At 42.4% G+C, this 17,826-nt stretch overlaps 1 protein-coding gene across 5 annotated transcripts in view; it reads right to left on the reverse strand.

Moving 5' to 3' along the window:
- TTC13 (tetratricopeptide repeat domain 13) overlaps nucleotides 1-17,826 on the reverse strand; it is a 290,777-nt gene that overhangs the window by 72,408 nt on the left and 200,543 nt on the right. For 4 of the 5 annotated variants that reach the window (XR_004538644.1, XM_033935670.1, XM_033935673.1 and 1 more), the window contains one exon: nucleotides 12,076-12,185. Coding sequence is in view for 4 of the 5 variants with exons in the window: in XM_033935670.1 (XP_033791561.1) it covers nucleotides 12,076-12,185 (110 nt within the window). In the remaining variant the exon portion in view is untranslated. The remainder of the gene's footprint in view (nucleotides 1-12,075; nucleotides 12,186-17,826) is intronic. The other variant, XM_033935671.1, reaches the window with a different exon arrangement.

Here is a 17,826-nt window from a genome sequence, read left to right on the forward strand (position 1 = left end):
CAAAATGACTTTTGGTAGGAATTTGGGATGAGTACTTAGGACCACTCTGTCATGGCAGCAGGTCGTATAAGGTGGATCTGAGAACAGTGCTAGAAGTGATGCAAATCAGGAAGACCACTTTTCACATGAGATATTTGAGGGATGAAGATGCCAATGGTTCAAATAGTGGCTTCATGAGAGTGGAAAGTACAAAACTGAGGTCACAAGAAACTGGAGGGGCTTTTGATTAGGGGTTTTGTGTGCATCAGTCCCTTCATAAATTTGGAAACCAAAGGGGATGTGGCCAGAGGTTTATCTTGAAGAGGAATGTGAAAGGCACTGAGGTGAACTCTCACTGAAATAGCCTTTAGACCTGAGGTGGAAAGATGTAAAAGGTAATCCAATACTGATGGCAGGGAACATGTATCTGGAAGTAGGTCATGTTGATCATACCATACTATGAAGCAAGTCCACTTAAAGTGATAGCAGCATTGTACGGATGGTTTCTGGGCAGCATCTATGATAGCTGATACTGGAGCAGAGACAGATATCATTTATTCACTGTGAGAGAAGTACCAGGTAGATTTGCGGGGGGACAGAAATCCCACCCGTCCCCACAAGGAATCCCCTCCATCCCCACCTGTCCCCCCATAAAAGTTACCTATCCCTATAAAAAGCAGCAATTACTTCTGACAGTTTTGATTTTTTTAAAGTCTTAGTTTATCTTGCATTGCCAGTTGACTGCTCAACAGTTACAACGGGTCCTGAAGAATATTCAGAAGGTGTCACCCAATATTATTCACTGGGAAATGCAATTGAAAATTGTTCTTAGACTTTACATTCCACCGGAATGTTCAGCCCGGATGGGGATTACTGCGTCGCATTCTTGCCCGAAATGCAATCAGGCTCACGCATCTTTGAGTCACATGTTTTGGGCCTGCCCCACAATCCAACAGTTTTGGAGACATCTTGGCCTATATACCACATCGCTTTGGGGAGGGCGATGGCTTCCGCAACCGAGGGCGTTATTTGGATTTTATAATATAGCCTCGCCCAAACCCAGGGGAATGTCAGCATTTATCTCCAGAGCCCTTTTGATGGGAAAAAAAGCCATCCTCACCAACTGGCTCTCCTGTGATCCCCCGTCATTTGCACAATGGAGATCCCTAATGATAGTGCACGTAACACTGGAGAGACGCATGGTGGGAGACTTGACTCTTGGCCCGGGTCACAAATTTTGTCAGGTGTGGGAGCACTTCTGGCAGGACCTCACACCACGTGCTCGCAGTAGACTTTTGAATCTTTAAGATTTTATTCCCACTCTCAGCTGTTGGACCGGCCATGGATTCTTGGGGATGGGAGGGGAACTGATTATATTGTTGAAAATGTTATTTCCTGAATGGTACTACTGTTTGTATTTGCTTCTTACTGCTGGAATAATTAAAATCATTTAAACATAAAGTCTTAGTTTATTTAAACCAACAATAAAATACAATATAAACAAACAGTGAATAGAAATAAGCGACATCACTGGAAGGAATTAGAATAGACATTAGCTCATGTGACAAAGACTGTGGGTTCCATACTTAAATCAGTATCTTTTTGTGCATTTGTGCTGGACGAGAGAAGAGAAGACATCCCTGCAAATTCTGGAGGAACGGAAGCAGAGATAAGGGACGATCGCACACCAGGAGTAAGAGGGAGACCGCATGGGGACGTCCCCCCACCCGAAGAACAGAAAACAACCTCAGGAGTACCGCAGGAGGGAGAAGATTGGTCCTATACCATGGATGTCGACCTAGGACCCCCAAGGAACCCCCGAATAAAGAAGATGGGGATCACTGTGGGAGATTCCATTGTACGTCATGTGGACAGCCACACCGCAGGAGGGAGAGAGGATAGAATCGTCACCTGCCTGCCTGAAGCAAGAGTGAAGGATGTGGCTAACAGGATCTCCAGGATCATAGACAGCGCTGGAGGAGAGGACACTGCTGTGCTTATCCATGTGGGAACCAATGATGTGAGTGGACGGAAGTATGACAGGGAAGAGATGAAGGGACAGCTCCGCTCACTTGGAAGAAATTGAAGATCAGGGAGGTGAAGGTGGCCTTCTCCAAGATCCTCCCGGTACCAAGAGCAGATGCAAAGAGACAAGGGGAACTGCAAGCAATCAACGCCTGGATGAGACGATGGTGCGAAGAGGAAGGCTTTGACTTCGTGCGCAGCTGGACGGCATTCTGGGGGGAAAAGCAAGTACTACAGAAAAGATGGACTGCACCTCAACAAGGAAGGAGTAAGAGTACTGGCAGGCAACATGAAGAGGGCCATAGAGAAGGCTTTAAACTAAAGGACAGGGGAAAGCTGACAGTCGACCACCAGTCGATGGCCCGGGTGACAGGATGCCCCATAGAAGGAATTATGGACAACTACTCAGACACAGGAGGGGTCGACCACGAAGTAAATTAGGAAGACAACACAGCAGAAGAAAAGGATACCGTGGAAGAAACAGTAGATACTGCTAAGCTTAAAAAGTCCAAGAAGGTCAACACAAAGGGAACTCAAATGTATGTATACAAATGCAAGAAGTTTGGGAAACAAAATGGGGAAGTTAGAAGCAATAGCAAAAAACAACAAACTGGAAATCATTGGCATAACAGAAACATGGTGGAATGACGAAAACAAATGGGACACAATACTACAGGGATACAAACTGTACAGAAAAGATAGAGTGGGGCAGAAAGGTGGAGGTATTGCCCTATATGTTCGGGAAGGATTAGAATCCGTGAGAGAGACTATGGCGGAAGAGAAAGAGAAGCTGGAATCCCTCTGGATCAGGATTCCCAGACACAACGATTCTGACATAAAGATTGGCCTTTACTACTGACCACCAGGACAGAGGGAGGAGACAGACTCGGAAATGATAGAGGAAATTAAACAAGAATGCAAGACAGGTAATGTCATAATCTTGGGGGATTTCAATTTCCCGGGGATAGACTGGGACCTGGGAACCTCCAACTGTGGCAAGGAGGCAAAGTTCCTGGAAGTGCTAGGGGACTGCTTCTTGGAACAGATGGTAGGAGAGCCGACGAGAGGAAACGCCACCTTGGACTTGGTCCTAAATGGCATTACAGGTCCGGCAAAGGAAGCAGAAGTCACGGTCCCGCTGGGGATGAGCGATCACAACATGATCAACTTCAAACTTGATGTCGGGAAAGGGAAAGGTACCAAAACCTCAACCATGACTTTAAAAAGGGAAGATACGACAGCATGAGAGCCATGGTGAAAAAACGAATCAAGAAAAAGATGGGCAAAGTCATAACGGTGGAACAGGCATGGTCCCTACTGAAAAATACTAGCATGGAAGCACAAAGCCTCTACATTCCACGGATGTCCAAAGTAAAGAAAACCAAAGGTAAAAGAGAGCCGGCGTGGCTTACCAAAGAGGTGAAGGAAGGCATAAATGAAAAGAAGGACTCCTTTAAGATGAAAACATCCAAAGCTTGGAACAAACATAGAGATGATCAGAAAAAATGTCACAAGGCGGTGAGGGTTGCCAAAAAGGTCTACGAGGAGAAAATAGCGCAAGAGGCCAAAAATTTCAAGCCCTTTTTTAGATACATAAAAGGGAAAAAAACCCGCACGGGAGGCGGTGGGATCGCTGGACGACCTGGGAGAAAAAGGGTGTGTTAAGGATGACAAACAAATTGCAGACAGACTGAATTCCTTCTTTGCGTCTGTCTTTACAAAAGAAGACACCGCAACGATACGTGATACAGTGACACAGGACAGCCTCACCACAGTAGAAGTGGACTTGGACCAGATTTATCACCAGATCAACAAACTTAAAAGTGATAAATCTCCTGGACTGGACGGAATTCATCCAAGAGTCCTAAAAGAACTGAAATTTGAAATTGGAGAACTATTGCAAAAACTTGCCAACCTGTCAATCAAAACAGGACAACTGGAAGACAGGGAATGTCACGCCGATATTTAAAAAAGGATCGAGAGGAGTGCCAGGCAACTACAGACCTGTGAGTCTCACATCTGGAAAGATGGTTGAGGCGCTGATCAAAGATAGCATAGTCCGGCACTTAGACACACACGACCTGATGAGAGCCAGTCAACTTGGGTTCAGGAAAGGGAAATCATGTTTGACAAACCTACTTCAATTTTTTGAGACAGCGAACAGACAAATTGATAGTGAAGAACCGGTGGATATTGTATACTTGGACTTTCAGAAAGCGTTCGACAAGGTTCCACATGTAAGACTTCTCAGGAAATTACAAGGCCATGGAATAGAGGGAGATACACTAAGATGGATAGGCAAATGGCTAGAGAACAGAAAACAGAGAGTGGGCATAAATGGGAAGTTCTCAAATGGGGAAAAGTGACTAGCGGTGTACCCCAGGGCTCGGTACTTGGACCCATCTTATTTAATATTTTCATAAATGACCTGGAAGAAGGAACATCCAGTGAAATCATCAAGTTTGCAGACGACACAAAGCTATGCCGGGCAATCAGATCGCAGAAGGACAGCGAGGAACTCCAGAGCGACTTGAATCAATTGGAGAAGTGGGCAGATAAATGGCAGATGAATTTTAAAGTGGAAAAATGCAAAGTGATGCATTTAGGCAGAAAAAATAAAGATCACAAGTATAGTATGTCAGGTGTAACTCTGGGAAAGACCGAACAGAAAAAGGACCTGGGTGTACTGATAGATAGGACCCTGAAACCGTCGGCGCAATGTGCAGCGGCGGCGAAGAAAGCAAATAGAATGCTAGGCATGATAAAGAAGGGAATTACGAATAGATCAGAGAAAGTTATAATACCGCTCTACAGAGCAATGGTCACATCGCACCTGGAATATTGCGTCCAGCATTGGTCTCCATACCTAAAGAAGGATATAAAACTGCTAGAGAGAGTGCAGAGACGAGCAACAAAGCTAGTGAAAGGTATGGAGAACCTGGACTATGAGGAACGACTTAGGAGACTGGGGTTGTTCTCCCTTGAGAAGAGGAGACTTCAAGGGATCTGATCGAGACTTTCAAAATACTGAAAGGATTTGACAAAATGGAGCAGGGAAAGCAGTTATTTGCAATGTTCAATGTGACATGGACAAGAGGACATAGACTGAAGCTGAGGGGGGACAGGTCCAGGACGAATATCAGGAAGTTCTGTTTCACGCAGCGAGTGGTGGACACCTGGAATGCTCTCCCAGAGGAAGTAATTGCAAAATCCACCGTTCTAGGATTTAAGGGTAAATTAAATGCACATCTCCCTTGAGAAGCATACAGTGATATGGGGACTAAAACTATGCCAGGGTACACCTGGCAGGGCCTCCGCATGTGTGGATCACCGGACTTTATGGACCCAGGGTCTGATCCAGAGATGGCAATTCTTATGTTCTTATGTCACTCAGTTTCTCAGTGCATATGAATGGATTATTAATTTATAATTTAAAGACCTGTCTAAACAGTGCAGCACCTGAAAAATTCAGATGAATCATGCAGAACTACAATGAATGGTTAACACAAGCCACACAGATGCATTAGGTAAAAACACCCCTTTCTCCAAGCAGTCTCTAAGCATAAGCTGGAAGAAAGGGAAACATAAATGGGTTAAAAAGGAACAACTTGCATCCAACTTGCGCTTGAATCCCAGTACAGTAGTCTCCTCCACAACCTCTCCCGGGAGTGCATTCCAAGCATCCACCACGCGCTGTGTGGAAGAAAACTTCCTGACATTTGTCCTGAACCTGCTGCCACTCAGTTTCAGGCTATGACCTCTTGTCCGTGTCACATGTGAAAATGTCAGTAATGCTGCTTCTTGGTCTATTTTATCAAATCCCTTCAAAATATTAAAAGGATTTGATAAAATAGACCAAGAAGCAGCATTACTGACATTTTCACATGTGACATGGACAAGAGGTCATAGCCTGAAACTGAGTGGCAGCAGGTTCAGGACAAATGTCAGGAAGTTTTCTTTCACACAGCGCGTGGTGGATGCTTGGAATGCACTCCCGGGGGAAGTTGTGGAGGAGACTTCTGTACTGGGATTCAAGCGCAAGTTGGATGCATACCTTCTTGCATATCATATTGAGGGATACGGTAAATCCGGGTCTCCATAAAGGAGTACCTAAATGGGCCGCCGCGTGTGCGGATCGCCGGACTAGATGGACCTCGGTCTGATCCAGTGAAGGCGTTTCTTATGTTCTTATGAGAGGGGTGGGGGTGCTGGGACTAATATATGAACGGTGTGGTAGCAAATCACAAAGCAAATGTGGCGAATTTCAGAGTCAAATGAGATCTCTGCAGAACAGTTGTCTTTAGGTAGGATCTGAACTAGGGGACAGAAGGGAAACTAGGAGTAGGTATACTATTTCAAAGGGGAGGGGTAAGGGGCACAAAAAAAACTTTGCAGACAAGTCCGAACTATGGAGACAAAGGGGTCAGGCAAGTATACGAGAGAACTTTTTCTGAGAATTCAGAACAAGGGAAATGGATAAGGAACAACTCACATAACCTGGACGTTCTGACTCAAGAGAAGATGAGTACAATACCATCAATACGTTAATTTCAAGATTACCTAATATTTTTTTTAAACTCAGCATAATGCGGTAGACAACGATCATGCTCTTCCTCATCATAGCCATCAGTGCAGAGATTTTTCTCCTGGCCTTTACTGTTTTGATTTCACTTTTGTTGGGGGAGGGGTGGAATTTTACAATATTTTAAAGCAATAACCAGAGGCAGACTTTAAAACTACAGTCTGCGTTAGAGGTCTGCACGGGAACAGGGATACACCCTCTGGATTCACCGCAGTCTCAAATTAAACAGGCTTCAGGTCTCTCTCGAAAGGCTTCCAGTGTCCAGTCTCCTCCTCAGGTGTCTCTCGAAAGGCTTTCTTCCAGTCTAGTCTCTTCTCTTGAGTTTCTCAGTCAAGGCCTTTGGGGGTTATCAGGCAGCTAACTAAATACAGGATGTCTTCCCGCTCTAGCCTTGCATGTGACTCCTCCCAACCAATCAGCAGCAAGGCTCTGTGTGCGACATGTGCGTATGTGCTGAGCTCACTGTTCAGCATGACTGTTCCTGCTGCAGTGCTGGACCCGGACCGGTCTCTTGTGGATCGATGGAGCATTAGGTAGGCCTCATGAACCCCTTTTCCATCCCTGTGGGCCTGGGGGGAGGGGGTCCCCGTGGGAGTCCCGTATAGCTGGAGAGATCCACATGGTGTACCCTTGGGACCTGCGGCATTCCCATGATCCCTGTTCCCAGGTACCAAGCTGTTAGAGCCAGCGAGCATATATTGGGGTGGAATAGGGGCCATTCATTCTGTGTAATAAGAGTTGGGTAAATCTACAGAAGGATGGGCTCCCTGGCACCAAGTTGAATTAGAAGAGGGAACCAGGACTGGCTTGGCCATTTCAGAGCAATGAGAATCATTGTAGATGGCTCCCATTTGAACTTGAATAGAAGGTTTCCTATTAAGAGTATTGGAGGAAAGGCAAAGAGAAATCTATCTTTTCAGTCTATCAGGAAGGTATTGGATTCCAGGCGATATGGCGAGTGTAGTCTGGAACAAAATTACAGAAGTTTGTGATTGATGGGAGACGCAAACAGATCTATTCAAGGGGCTCCCCATGCTGAGAAGATTTGTTGTAGTGTCCACTGGTAAGGTTGAAGGTATCTGCTTAGCTTGTTTGCTAGTATGTTCTGCTTGCCTGGCAGGTATACAGCTTTGAGAAAGATGTTTCGCTGAATGACCCAATTCCAGATTTGAATTGCTTCTTTGCAAAAGGAGGCAAGAACCTGTGCCCCCTTGCTTGTTGATGTGGAGGGGCATAATCAAAATATGTCTAAGTCCAATTTGGGCATATGTTGCTAGACGCCCAAAGTTGGCAGTGGGAAAATGCCCATTTTAGAAAAATACGCCTAGAATACTTTTTATTTTTAAAATCATCTTTCTGGACGTCTAGGCTATTGTTCATCCAGACCACCACTATGTTTATACCCCTTTTTTTTAACCAAAATTTCATCCATGTCCCAAACGCTCAGAACAAGACCATTTGGATGTGGGAGGGACCAATCTTGTAATGGACTGGCCACCTAGATACGGCAACAGAGCAGTGGGGCACTGCTGTGAACTTCACAAAAAGGGTGCTAGATAAACATATCACCAGAACTACCTTATAGGTTATGGTGAACCCCTCTAAAACCTACTATACTCACCTGTTTACAACCCCAATAGCCCTTACAGCTGCAGGAGGCACCTATATGACAGTAGATAGGATTTGTGGGGGTGGGGGGCGCACATGTTCCACCATAAATGTAGTGGTTAAAGTGGCTTATGGGCCTGGGTCCTCCTCTCTATGGTTCACTAGCCCCCCACCCCCGCCCCGGCTATTTAAGACACCTGTGTGCAGCTCTACTAGACTTTCCTATACCAGGTGCTGATGTTCTGGAGACAGGTATGTACTTTTTTATTCTGATCTTTGTGGCAGTTTGAGGAGGGTCAGTGAACACTGGGAGAGCGTGTGGGGGTCTTTACTTTGTATCTGCAGTGGTTATCTGGTCACTTTGGATACCTTTTTGGCACTTATACCTGTTTTTACATCATCTAACTCACAATGTAAAAGTTTCGTCCAAGGTGCAGGACGACTATGTCTAGGTCGTCCCCATCCCGCCCTAACCACTTCTCCAGATATGCTCCTTTCAGCTCTTGGTGCACAACAGCATTCAGAGGCATAAAAAGTCCCACAACACATCCAGAAAATTGGTTTATCAGCACTTGGACAACCTGTCTTTTAGTTTGTCCAAATGCTGACTTGGGTGGGTTTTTATATTTTGATTATGAGCTCTATGGTACATACCAACTTGATTGTCTATGCTTACCAGGACTACTTGATTGAGAAGATGATCTTGAAATGTGTGAAGCGCTTTGCGGATTGCTTGCAGTTCTAATAGATTGAAGTGAAAGGATTGTTCTTGAACAGTCCAAGTCCCTTGAGTACGAAGGCCATCTAGGTAAGCTCCCCATCCAGACATGGATGCATTTGTTGTTAAGACCTTCTGATGCGGGGGCACATGAAAAAGTAGGCCCCTGGAGAAGTTGGTTGGTTTAAGCCACTACTGCAGAGACTGACGAAGTGAGGTGACTGAGTTGATGAGAGAGTGGATCTCTGGCCTGAGCCCATTGAGAAGCAAGAGACCATTGGGGATCCCTAAGATGAAGGCAGGCAAATGGCGTAACGTACTGTGGAAGCCATGTGCATTAAGGAGACACATTATGTGATGAGCAGAGATGGTTTGTTGTGTAGACACTTTGTTGCAGAGACAAATTATGTTTATTTTATTTATGTTTTATGTTTATTTAAGATTTGATATACCGCTCCTACATTTTACCGACCTAAGCGGTTTACAATGTATCAAACTAAAATGAAATTAGGTACTTGAGAAAAACTATTAGGTTGTCAATCCAAGGTAGGCAGGAGCTTGAGCTGTATGTAGCAAAATTCTTATGAATTCCAGTGACTGGGATGGTTGGAGATGAGAATTTTGGTAATTGATCGCAAACCCAGAAGTTCTATGAGACGTATGGTTGAGTTCATTGCTATCTAAGCCGCTTGAGGTGAGGATGCTTTAATCAATCAGTCATCCAGATAAGGGAATACATGAAAGCCGTAAGAGCAGAGTGTTGCAGCTACTACAACTAAACACTTTGTGAATACTCTAGGTGCTGATGCTAGGCTAAAGGATAGCACCCTGTTTTGGAGATTATGTGTTTCTATCTGAAAGTGGAGATACCTTTGTAGGCTGGAAAAATGAGAATATGCGTGTATACTTCTTTGAGATCCAGACAGCAAAGCCAGTTATTCTTCTCTAAGAGGGGATAGAGAGAGTGCCTAGGGACAGCGTGCAAAATTTTCCTTTGACTAAATACTTGAGGGCTCGGAGGTCGAGGATCGGACGCGGTTCTCCAGTCTTTTATGGTATGAGGGAGTACTGGTTTGATGGCATTCAGCTGCAGAAGACCCTAGAGTTCTTGTAGAAGAAGGGAGGTCTGCTGAGAGGTAAAAGAATACTTTCTTAAACCAAATCTCCACCTCAAGACACAGAAGAACCTCGAACCCTTTCGCCTTCCCCCCACTCAAAGGCACACAACGCAAGAAAATGTTTGACAACCTTCTGGTAACACAAGCAGCAAAAATCAACCATTCCATCTCCAATCTTATGACAATATCAGATAACTTCAAAACATTCAGAAAAGAAATCAAAACCCTGCTTTTCAAAAAATTCATCCAAATATCTTAACCCCTCCTCTTTTACCTCCAGAAGATTCACCTACCTTCAGATAACCTTCCCCCAAATTACCCACCTTAACACCTTCCAATTAAACAAATACCATAAATAGATTGTAACCTACCCTCTCTAACTGCATTCCATATGTATTTTTCATACAGTTCTTCACTGTCAGTTTAATTTCCATCCTATAAGTTCACATAGAATTTTTCTTTTTTCAACCATCTTTATTTTCTCTTCTTTATTAATTTCCAGGTACTTTAGTTAGATTGTGAGCCTTCGGGACAGTAAGGGAATTTTTTAAGTACCTTCTTACTTCTCATTTATAATCTTAATGTATATTTTCTTCAAACCGCTTAGAACCTAACGGATGTAGCGGTATATAAGAAATAAATTACATTACATTACATTTCTTGGAGGTCTGTGAGGAGGTACTTTGCAAAGACAAAAGCATAGCTTTCTTTTATGACCTACAAGATCCAGTTGTCGGTAGTGATTAAGATTCAACGATGGTGTTAATGAGTCAGGTAACCTACGGTGGGATGAGAAAGAGGGTGGGATGGTAGAATGGTGGTTAGTCTTTGGATAAGGGAGTCAAAAAGACTGAGTAGATTTTTGCTGAGGCCGAGTTTGTTGTTTCTGGAACCGTTGTTTTCTGGGGCGCTTCTGTGAAGGAGGCCTAAAAGACATAGGCTGAGAATAGTGTCTAGTGTCTCTTATAAGATGTTAACTGATATCTAGGATTGTAGAATCTCCTAGTAGTCTGGGGCTTGGAAGACTTTGAAGTAGACAAAGTTGTCATGCTTTGCTCATGTTTTGTCATTTTCTCAGTGGCCTGTTCAATCTCGTCATCGAACAGTTCATCTCCCAGACAAAGAATATTGGCGAGGCAATCTTGCACATTAGGGTCCACGTTGGAGACTTGCAACCAAGCCTGTTGATACATGTCAATAAATAGAGCTGAAGATCTGAAAGTGACATCAAATGCATCAAACACTGATCTGACCATGAACTTTCTGATTTTGAGCAGATTATGAGTGATTTATTGGTATTGCTCAAGAATCTCAGCAGGACGATGTTGTTCAAAGGTGGCCAACTGCTGGACTAACTGTTTGAAGTAGAAAGTCATATAAAAGTTGTAACTTAGGATACGACTCGTAAGCATAGTGTTTTGAGAGAGTTGTCTACCAAATTTATCCAGGGTTTGGCTCTATCTTCCAGCAGGAGTACTGGCTTATGCTCTAGTACTGGATGATCGTTTCAGGGCAGACTCAACTAGGAGGGAGTGATGTTAAGTTGAGGCTTGTCAAATCCTAGACATGTCTGGACTCTATAAAGTGAGTCAAGTTTCCTAGGGGCCTCAGCACAAGTAGAGGTACCTACCAGTTTCTAAACATGGTGTCTTTCATAAGATGGTGGAGACGAAGAGTGTATCTGAATTAAAGATAGCTTGGACCAAGTACATTGGGTCTCTAAGGGAGAGGAGGAGATAATGGATGGCTTGGTTGGGCAGACAAGATAGGCCATATGGTCTTTATCTGCCTTCATTTTTCTCCGTTTCTATTACAATTTTGCAAGGCAGAAAATTGTGACCTAAAACACAGATGGGTTATAAGAGGAATATACCGTATAAGTTCTTCAGCATGGTCTGTAGTTTGCAAATGGATTAATTTTACTAAAGATGCTACTGTAATTCTAAAGTACATCATAGGTTTTTAGAATAATATCTAGGACATAAAGGTTTCTATGTATTCATTCCTATGTATCAGAAAATTATTGTGTTTTAAAACCCACATACTTATCTCCTGTTACAGTAACTGTGAATCCTTCATATTCTTTCCCTTTATCTTTCAGACTGGGGACTTTTGTGGTCACTGTGAACCCATCTCTTGTTTTGCTGTTGAACTGCTTACAAAATGCGAAATAAATATCATCAGTCTATGTTTTATGGGATAAGCATTATAATTTAATTTTAAAAATCTATTTATATCAATTTTTCTGGATAAACCAGTACAAAGGGGTGTACAACATGTAATCAGAACATTACATATTTTGTACAGTTTATAAATAATTAAAATATACTGATATAAAACAATTGTATGCCCAATAAAACATTTATTTATCTAGAAATTTTTATATATCTCACCCATCTTCAACTTTAGTCAGCAAAAAAAAAGATTTATATAATAAATTCAAACACCACAAAATCAACACACACATAATGGTGTTATTAAGTAGTCTCCATTCTAAATTACAATATACTAGATCAAAATAAGCCAAAAATCAGGCACATCTTCAATGAAAAGCTTATTGGAAGATATTTGGTTTATTGACTTGAAATACTGCTTAATACAACAAGGTTTTAAAGTGGTTTATAATAAAACTACAAAGCTTTCAGGTGTTTTCTACATGGAACAATGATAATATGGAACTCTATATGGTAAAGTATTCCGTAAGATTGGACCTGCAACCATAAAAAGTGTCTGAAGGGGCGTGGCTTAAGGGGCAGGACAAGCCCCTTTTGTGCCCCTTCGGCGCCGCGAGGAGCAGGAAGGAGATGATTATGGGGAAGAGGAAGGCTAACATTACTTCAATAACTGTTGTTTCAGGCCCTATGGATCGCCATCTTCAACCCGGATCTTCACTACCTTTAGTAGGCAAGACTGATTTATATTCTCAATCAGCCTCTCTCTCTTCGGGCGAACCTCCACCTCCACCTCAACCAGCTTTAAATTCCCCGGTGCAAGATGATTCTTTTCCGAAAGAAGGAATGGAATCAACTTCTCCTCAGACAGATGAATTGGACTCAAAGACATTAACTGCAGGGAAACGACTTACACTACTATCTCCAGTATCAATGCCTCTAGTGTCTACAGTTAGGTCTAGTACTAGTGATAAAGTTATAACACTTCAGGATGTCTGGACAATGGTGAACAGAATAGAGAACTCCTTACAGGGCACAGTTGTTCAGCTATGTCAATTTTCAACTAAGATTACTAATAAAGTAACTAACCATGAAGCTCAATTAGCTTTAGTAGAAAAGAGAGTGGATAAATTAGATGCATCTGTCTTGGTAATGCAATCATGTTTAACTTCTAATATGAAAGATAATACTGTTTTGCATTTACAAATGGAAAAAATGGAAAATGCCAGGAGATCAAAAAATCTTAGATTCTTAAATTTCCCTATATCTCATTTTCTTTCACCTTTAGAATTGTTAAAAATGTATATGAAAGATATTCTTCACTATATGCAGGTTGAAGGATTTATACCTGATAACCTTTATTATATCCCAACTGGTACTAAGGTTATTGCTGAAGAAGGAGGTTTTGATCAAGTGGTATCTCCTGACAGTCTAGATTTATCCCAGTTCTTAGAATCACCTAAAGATTATATAACATAGTAACATAGTAGATGACGGCAGATAAAGACCCGAATGGTCCATCCAGTCTGCCCAACCTGATTCAATTTAAATTTTTTATTTTATTAAAATTTTTATTTTTTAAATTTTTATTTTTAAATTTTAAATTTTTATTTTTTAAATTTTTATTTTTATTTCTGGGCAGGAATCCAAAGCTTTACCCGGTACTATAGCTAAGAGAGCGACATTATTGGTGACATTCAGAACCGAATTGGAAAAGCAAGCCATTTTGAAACTTTATTTTGCAAATAAAACGGCACTATTTTGTGGCCAGCGATTGAATATATTTCCTGATGTCTCTAAACAGACCCAATACAGGGGAAAACAATTCTTACAGTTTAAGGCTCGTGTCTTAGCAGTGGGAGCTTTATTCTTTTTGAAGTTTCCCTGTAAGTGTTTAGTGACTTATGAGAATACTAAATTTGACTTTGTTGATCCAAATCAATTGGAAAATTTTCTTCAAGATAAATCCCCTGTAAATTCAAGTTTTATTTTGACTTGATGAATCGCTTATTTACTTTACTAAGCGATTTACAAATTTAAAAAGGTATAAGCATATACCAGTTTGGTCATTAAATATAATGGGTTTAACTAACAGACTTAAGATAAGAAGGGCAGAACTACAATTGTTTTTATTAGAATATAGAAGAAGACATGAAATGAAAGAACAATAGGGGGGAAAAGTAAAAAATAAGGAAGAACTAAAATAAACTTTGAGCATAGCTAAAGATTAAAAGCGTCTTTAAAAAGATAACTCTTCAGGTTGCCTTTAAAGCGACTTAAGTCATTTTCTTCCCTTATATACTGGGGTAAGGTATTCCAAATTTGTGGGGCCATTATTATAAAAACTTGGGTGGATCTTACTTTGACTTTGCTCCAGAATGTTCCAAGTGTCATGATGACAAGTTCCAATTACTTTCAATGAGGGAACTTATATAAGTTTTTGATTAGTGGACCTAAGGGAGCGTGATGTATTATGAGGAATAAGTAGTTTGTTAATAAATTGAGGTTCATTGGAAGACAAAGTTTTAAATATTAAAAGTAAGATTTTAAAAGTAATGCAGTGATTAACTGGAAGCCAATGGGATTTGATCAGAAAAGGTGTAACATGATTGTATTTTTTGCCATTATAAATCAATTTAATGGCGGTATTTTGGACTATCCGCATGCCTGTCACCTCCATTATATGCAAATCTCTCTCATTCATATTTATTAGGGTTATCCCAAAAACCCAACTGGCTGGTGGTCCTCCAGGACAGGGTTGGGAACCACTTTTTAAGGCTCAAGGCTGCTGAGAAGCAGTAGGGAACCGTCTCTATACATGGATATTAGAGAGAAAAGATCTCTCAAGGATGGCAAAATCTAACCAGTAAAGAGGAGTTGAGGGGGAAAAAAAGACCTTAACAAGGTCCTGCAGAGATTTTGTAATGATGCACAGCAATCTGGAGGAATTTAGACATAATCTGCCTGAAGATAGAAACCTGCAGTGGTATTTTGGTACACCTGAGAGTTTTTGTGGCCAAGAAGTTGCATTCCATCAGCATCCAGAAGCTCATGATGTACTATGAGGGACTGAATCCTGATGCACCTGAACAAACAATAAGGAAGTATCAACTGCCATACTTTTCTTACCAGGGATGGTGGACTCTGTATATCTTCAGCTGGTGGGGCTAGGGATCCCTGCCTGCTAAGGTTATTTAATTATTATGTTTGATAGAGGAGTAAGGGAAAAAGAAAATGAATGCCTACCTATGTTTCCCATTGATTTCTCCCATCCCTCCCCCCAAAAAAACCAAAAACAACTTTTCTGGTTATGTTATTAGTACAGGACAATCTAGAGTAATCCATCCTACTAAGGATAGCACCAATTATTACACTGGCCCACGGATGAGAAAAAGATGCCTCATAGTCTTCAGAATGATGATGCTATGATCCTAGCATCAAGGTCTCCTGCTTAAGAAGGTGGTCACACTAAACAAAACAGATGAGAACAGATGACCAAGGGACTTGCATCTAGGAAAGACTATATTCACCTCCAGTGTATGAATTCTTATGAGATCACAATATGAGATGGAATTCTCACACCATAACTTTAAAAAGGCAGGCAAATGAACAGAAAAGTTTAATCCTGCAAAATGTTGTGGGTATCAGTGCAGGAATCCTTAGCACTTAGAAAGGCCTCCAGTGTACATGTTATTTCTCTGGGGCACTTGGAATATTCTGGAGCAAAGTCAAGTAAGGTCCACCCAAGTTCTTATAATAATGGGTACCATCATTTCCTTTCTAGAACTGTCTGCTGTATGGCAAGAGGTTCTGTACTAACAGAAAGGACACTTCAAATATGGTTTTAACCAATTCATAAAGAATGTTTGTGGGGACATGTTGGGGTTGTCACCCATATAAGAGCAGTAAGATCAGTTTTAGAGGTACCCTAGGGTCATTTCAGGGCTTTAACACCACGAAGCAGGAAACAGAGGGGCCCCAGTGCCTCTAGGATTAAAGATACTTCCTGCACCTAGAAAGGAATGACTTGGAAACCACTGTCCTGGCAAAGTCTCACATAAAAGCACTTTCCCCATTACTCTATGATTGAGGCACTCAATCCATCATTATTTTCAGAAACTAAATACATTGAGCAACTGGGGTGAATCATCAGAGTAGCTGAATATATATGAGTTGATGGGACCACCCTCAGACCCACTATCATTTGAAAATCTCACATAATCTAAGTTCATTCAAAGGAACCCAAATTATATATCTTTGGATTTTTATAGTACCTATTCCCCTAAAAACTATTGCCTTGTCTGGTTTCAGAAAGACAGCATATATATTTTCCTGGAAAAGTAACCAATGAGAAAGCTTACAAGAATGAACAGTTGATGTAATTGTTAAAAATCACTCAAAATGGATCAAGTATAACTGTCTGTGGGCTTTATCTAATATAATAAAACGGTAAGCCGCGCATGCGCAGTTCCTATGCGTGCATCCGTTTTCTGTGAGCTGTAGCTAGGAAGTGCGCATGCGCGGCTTACGGTCTTCTTCCTCCACCCCCCACCCCCCCGCCGGAGTGAGGGGCTGAAACTTAGGGGAAGGAGAGCAGGCCCAGGATTCGAATGGACACGGCCAGGCAAGACCCTCCTTCCCCGCTGCACCCAGCCCCCGGCGGTCCCTGTCGGCAGAGAAGAAAAGACAGCTCGGCGGCGGGTTGCCATGGCAGCGCTAAGGCGGCTTGAGACGCCGCCACGGCTGTCGGCATCACTCTAAACTCCCGTGCAGTTGACCATGGAATTGCGCCCTGCCCGCCTCCTCCAGGCCGACGCTGCACTCGGGCCTAAGTCAGCCACCCAAACTAAAGGATCCGACACTGCAAAAACGGCCGATCACCCACTGCGCACGGGAGCACCGACCCGACCGGCTCCTCCAGGCCGACTATGCTTTTAATAAAGGCGGAGGGAATGCTGCTGCACAGGGAAGTGGGGTGGGGGTAGGTAAATGTTGCTTCACAAGGAAGTGGAATTGGAGGACATGATGCTGCTGCACAGGGGGGGGGGGGAGAGACAAAGGGGGGCAGGGAGAAAACGTGCTTTGCTTTGGGGAGAGGGTTGTGCTGGGGGGGCCAGGGAGCAATCTTGGATTGCTTTGGGAAGGATAAAGAAGGGGGCCATAGAGAAAGACAAAGAAAGGCAGGCAGGCAAGGGGCCACAGAAAGATAGAAAGACAGCGGACAGGGAGAGAGACAGAAAGAAAGAAAGACAAACAGTGGGAGGGAGAGAGAGAAATAAAGATAGACAGTGGGAAGGAGAGAGACAGAAATAAAAAAAAGAAAGAGACAGGGGCAGGGAGAAGCACAGACAGAAAGACAGACAGACATACATATATTCTAGCACCCGTTAATGTAACGGGCTAAAATACTAGTTCTACCATAATAAAACTAATGCAAGCATAAATTTGATGAATTCTATTTTGTTTGTAGAGTTTTCTGAAGGTGACACAAACTCAATAGATTTCAAGAGAACATTTTAAAACATCTGTGGGGTTTCTAAAGTGGATATCAACACCATAGTCATCTCCAAATTCATGGAAGCTACCAGATGTTATATTTCCATCCTATAAAGTACAGTACACCAC

This window comes from Geotrypetes seraphini, chromosome 3, assembly GCF_902459505.1.
Source record: "Geotrypetes seraphini chromosome 3, aGeoSer1.1, whole genome shotgun sequence".
Lineage (NCBI taxonomy): Eukaryota > Metazoa > Chordata > Amphibia > Gymnophiona > Dermophiidae > Geotrypetes > Geotrypetes seraphini.